Genomic DNA, 5,475 nt, shown 5'->3' with positions numbered 1-5,475 from the left:
ACACACACACACACACACACACACACACACACACACACACACACACACACACTCCTTTAAAGGAATTGGCAAAAACGTTCTTCCCCCCAGACTAGATACATGTCTGTTATCCCCCCTTACTGTATGGCTTTGCTGATCATTAACAAAAGTAGAATTAGTTATTAATTGTGTGTCCAGTGATGTTGGATTTCGGTTTGCAAGACTTTTTATGTTTTTTTTATGATGCATTTTATTTACGTTCTGTTCTGTTGTCCCTCCATCCAAAGCCAGAGAATCTGCTGTATTACAGCATGGATGAAGACTCCAAAATCATGATCAGTGACTTTGGTCTGTCAAAAATTGAGGGCTCTGGCAGTGTGATGTCAACAGCCTGTGGAACTCCTGGATATGTCGGTAAAGGAGTCAAATACTAGAAATCTGTTTATAAAAAGCAACTTTAGGCGTGTACACCACCTTTTTCTCAGATCTCAGCTTTAACACAGTTTAATGGCTCAGAGATGGTGTACTGTGTATGAAAAAGTGAGACTAAGAAGGCTAAGTCTTGTTATATTGTGCCTTAATAGCTATGACCTTGTGTTTCCTCAGCCCCTGAAGTTTTGGCTCAGAAGCCCTACAGTAAAGCAGTTGACTGCTGGTCTATTGGTGTCATAGCATATATTCTGTGAGTACATGTTTTAGATGTATCTTTATACAAGATGAATCACGTCTGCAGAGATACAATATTTTATCAGTCAGGTTTTGATAAGGATTAATCAGAATGCAGCATGTTTTGGATTCAGCAGCAGCAGTGTTAATTTTAACATTCAACTAACAAGCAAAGGATTCATGGTTGGATCCCAGGAATAGACACTAATCCCTTGGTGGTTGCATCAGGAAGGGCACCCAGCATTAAAATCAGCCAAATCAAAACAAGCAGAGCTACTAAATAAAGGAGTGATTAAGGCTTTAGCATCATAGAAAAGCCGAAGCGTGTCTGTAAAGGGAAGTGTCAGCCTGTGCTGTCTCTGTGTTTCAGGCTGTGTGGTTATCCTCCCTTCTATGACGAGAATGATGCCAAACTGTTTGAACAGATCCTGAAAGCAGAATATGAGTTTGATTCTCCGTACTGGGACGATATCTCTGATTCAGGTACAGTACAGACATGAGACCTCTCATAAAGAGCTTTTTGGAACTGATACTTTTCAGGCTGATCACACTGGAAACTGTGATTAAAGAAGGAACACACCCTTTTAACAAAGTTTCCCAAATCACCAGAGGATTGTGTTCTGGGTGTGTGTTGTGGAAACCATCAAATTAATTCATTCTTTTTCTTTGAGGTCAGAAACATCCTCCTCTTTAAATCAAATCTGATAGTTCTGGATTACACAGAAAGAGATGAGCCACTAGAAATTTATTAGAAATTTACATCCTTTTTCTTATATTGTTACAGTCTCAGCCAGTGCTTGTCTGCATTTGTTATTTGGGATTGTACACTCCAGAGTGCTCACATGTCCTGGAGAAACTTCAAAAACTTTCTTTGATACGGTTTCTAGTCATTAAATCACACCTGGAAATTACATTAGATATTGCATTCCACAAGCGACAGGAAGAACATGGTAATTATTTTGTGTCTACACACGTACATGCTGATTTAAATGTTTTACTACAAGTATCTTTGCCAGATTCATAAAATATTGCCTTGTGAATGGGTGGCATTCATCCAATAGTGAATATTGTGAACGGCAGTTTTGCACGCCAATGTTGAATACTTCTCTCTGCAAAACACAGACCCTCACAGTGAGCAGAAAAATCTCCCACCTACCTGACACTCCATTTGACACAGAGTGCCAGACGGAGACTTGATCTTTTTGTTCCTTCCAAGCCTAAAGTTTACCCTGCAGGCGTTTAACTTGCAAGATCAGGCAACGATCAAATGTAAAAAAATAAAATAAAATTCCTACTTTTGACTCTTGGCGTCAAGTTAAAACACTGAAGTATTATTGCATTAATAAGCTTAATCCAGTTTTAGACTGATAGTACAGTATGGTTATTAATCATTCATTAAACATCAGTTTTATGCAGTTGATAATGTTTAAAATGTATATTTTTTTACCTTTTCAGCTAAAGATTTTATAGTACATCTGATGGAGAAAGATCCCAGCATACGTTACACTTGTGAGCAGGCTCTGCAGCACCCCTGGTATGGCTCCTTGTACACATAATTTTTCCAAAGAAGAATAATGTTATTTTGTTAGTTCAAATCTTCAATAATTACACTTAAGTGTTGTAAATATTGTAAGTGTTTGGACTGCATGTCGGTTAACTATGTGTGACCATATCTGTAGAACAATTCCTATCCGGATTCCTATCCGTTATGCACACAAATAAAACACATTCGCACTGAAAGCCATTTCCTCTGTCAGGATTGCTGGGGATACTGCGCTGGACAAGAACATTCACGAGTCTGTCAGTGCGCAGATTAAGAAGAATTTTGCTAAGAGCAAGTGGAAGGTAAGTCTGCCTCCCAGTTCTACTTACATGTTGCATTGTTCTTTTCATTTTTAGCATTAAAGGAGAGGACAGAGATTAAAACTGGTCTGGTTTGCTATATTTTAACTTAACTATACCGGGCAATTAAAAAATGTAATTAGGGTTAGGGATTTCAGCTACAATGACTTGATCCTCGGTGGGTTAAATTGCCATCCAGATCCTAATTTGTCCACAATTGGCAAGTAGATTTTCCTCCTTTCTTGAAGTTTCATTATTGCTTCTCTGCAGCAAGCGTTTAATGCCACAGCAGTGGTTCGTCACATGAGGCGTCTCCAGCTCGGCACGGGACAAGAAGGAGCCAACCCAGCTCATCTGCTGATGCCGGGGGAAGATGCAGGTGGCTCCTCTTTGGCTGTGTGTAACATACTTCACCGTTTTTAATGTCAGGTAGATTCATTACTCATATTGTCTGCTTTATCTCTCCCAGAGGCTTGCTGTGAGGGAGGGTGCTCACAGAACGTCGACAGCGGAGTAGATGCTCTGTCCAACTGTCCAACTTACCGCTGCCACCCGACCAGCAGGGTGTGATCCATACCTGCTCCACCTACTTATCTAATTGATCCCAAGTCACTTTCCAATTTAAACTCCCTCAGTGGCACCAGAGGCGCTGTCTCCCCACTTATCTGGTTGCTGGACTACTGAGTCATTCCAACCTCTCGTCTGCAGGGGGAGCAAGTCAGCCCAGCCTGAAGAGGAAAGTCATAAACCCGGTTGAAAGTGGAGGAGGTGGAAGAATTGATGATAACGATGATGATGCACCACAGTGGGTGATTTTTGGGATGAGTTTAAAAGGAGGAGAGGATACCAAGGAAGTGGGGGAAGGCGAACTTTTCCATCATCGTTCTTGGGGGGGATTGATTTTGCCGAAGCAGAACAGAGCTTGTTGGACACTGTTTTTAATTGTTGCGGTTTTTGTTTTTTCAATTCAATTAGTCTCATTGTTTGTTTTTATTGTTTTGTATATTTGTGTGTTCCTTCCTACTGTTAGACTTTGAAGTACAAATCCAGAAACAATATCTGCATGATCAGGAGAGAATTTCCCAATGCATGCTTTCCTATTTCTAAAAACATACACTGTTTCAGTAATGCAGCATCACAGTACGAAACAAATGACGCAGTGCCAGAACGACGGAGCATTTCTGGCATTTTTTTTGCAGCATTTGAAACAAAAACTGAGTCAAATCTTGTAATATTACAGAGCTGCATTCTGTGTCTTTAAGTCATGCTTTTAGACAATCAGCAACAGAATAGTTTATGCAATGAAAGGTTCCTTTGTTTATTATTTGGGTTTTCTCGTGGTGATACAGTGTTTCCATGCAGTGGTTAGGCTCTCTGAGGGGGAACAGCTTCTCCATTTATCTTTTGTTCACATTTGTTTTTCAACCTTCAACCTCTTTAACCGCTTGCACACAGGGATTTCTCTTTGTCTAAGGTGCCTTTAGGATATACACTATGATGGGTCTATTGGTGAGAGTTGTTGCAACAGAACCTCTTTCTGGAACTTCATATTTTGTACATGTTATACTTTGAGCTTTAAGATGTAGTTTCACGGTTAATTACTGTAATTTTAGACTGGATGCCTGAAGATAAAATGTAAGCTAATGATATTTTTCATTAATTGTTAATGAAAATACAATACGACAAGGTAAATCAACAACAAGGGACAGCTTTGACGCTGGTGTTTACAAAGACCCACTTTACACCCTTCAGTGCATTTTATGTAAGAATAAAAAGTAAATATTTCACATTTATTACATTCAGTTCCCTTTAAAATCCTACATGGACAAACAGAGTTTTATTGGTCCTTTTACTGGCTTTTATAATGAATCTTAGTATGTAAATGCTGGAGAATCTATAAATGTTCATTTAGTGTGTTCATATTGGTTGCTGCAGATGTTAAGGTGTTTTGTGTGCATTTAATTGGATATTCTGTACTTTTGCTCTGGGACCTGTTACAGTGGGTCCTGTCCTGAGCTCAGCACTGTCAAAAGCAGTAAAAGCGATGATCTCTGCCCTCACTGCTCTCTGTCATTGACTTTCAGCTGATCATTCTTGCTCATGTAATTTAGTGCTGGTTACATATGTTTGCATGATGTTGTTTGAAAATTGTGACCGTTTCTTAAATTGTACAGCCACCATGAGATGAATGCAGATAAAAGGAAGATGTTTCTTTTTATTTGACAATCGTTTAATCCAAATCCTGTCATGCAAATGAGTAAAGGGCAAAGAAAAAAAAATAGTACTAACATTTCAATAGGTTCAAACGAGTTTAGTGTGCTGCTTCAAAAAATAATTTTTGAAATTTTCTGCATATATTTGGCTAAACATTGTACTGTATTTAGATGGTAAAAAAATGACAAATTATTTTTTTCAGGAATTTGTTGTTGTTTTGCGTGAGTTGTTTGTATGTCATGAAGCAGAGGAAAGCACACAGACGTGCACAGACTAATTTTGGAGCAGTCAATATTAAAACTGATCCCGTGCTAATGAAAACAGCTCTAATTTGAGTCGTTGTTGGCCGTGTCTCCTTTAGACAGCTACAACACAATAAATAAAAAAAGAAATGGATTTAAAATGTTACTTCAAACCCTCCATGTAAATATTCTTTTCTTTTAGCTGCTCCTTTTAGGGGACACCACAGCAGATCACATTGCTCTCTCACCCCATCACTTGCATAACCCTTTACATGTCCTCCTCCATTAAATTAAAAACTTAATACCCATAGAAAACATATTGCAGGAAAAAAAAAATCTAGTGATGATGAATAAGAAGATGGTTTGTTGTATTTAACATGCAAAAAAATACTAACAGAAGTCCTTGAAAGTTCTAATTTGATTCTCTGCTGAGGCAACAAATTGAAATGTGCAAGGAAATTAAAGATTTTTACATCCGAGGGTAATAAAACACATGATGGGGAAATATAACTGTTATCTGCTCAGTCAGCCG

General features: G+C 38.6%; 1 protein-coding gene across 3 annotated transcripts in view; it reads left to right on the top strand.

Annotated features, from left to right (window-relative positions):
• camk1b (calcium/calmodulin-dependent protein kinase Ib) overlaps positions 1–3,790 on the top strand; it is a 47,003-nt gene extending 43,213 nt beyond the window's left edge. For all 3 annotated transcript variants that reach the window (XM_005753987.1, XM_005753988.1, XM_005753989.1), the window contains 7 exons: positions 267–393; positions 586–661; positions 1,016–1,128; positions 2,101–2,179; positions 2,403–2,490; positions 2,758–2,866; positions 2,957–3,790. In XM_005753987.1, the coding sequence (XP_005754044.1) occupies positions 267–393; positions 586–661; positions 1,016–1,128; positions 2,101–2,179; positions 2,403–2,490; positions 2,758–2,866; positions 2,957–3,057 (693 nt within the window). In that variant the 3' untranslated portion in view covers positions 3,058–3,790. The remainder of the gene's footprint in view (positions 1–266; positions 394–585; positions 662–1,015; positions 1,129–2,100; positions 2,180–2,402; positions 2,491–2,757; positions 2,867–2,956) is intronic.
• Positions 3,791–5,475: the final 1,685 nt, after the last annotated feature.

The sequence above is a fragment of the Pundamilia nyererei genome, unplaced genomic scaffold (assembly GCF_000239375.1).
Source record: "Pundamilia nyererei isolate P.nyererei 1_Seehausen unplaced genomic scaffold, PunNye1.0 scaffold00491, whole genome shotgun sequence".
Lineage (NCBI taxonomy): Eukaryota > Metazoa > Chordata > Actinopteri > Cichliformes > Cichlidae > Pundamilia > Pundamilia nyererei.
Note: the sequence above shows the minus strand (reverse complement) of the source record. Positions and strands in the feature narration are given on the sequence as shown.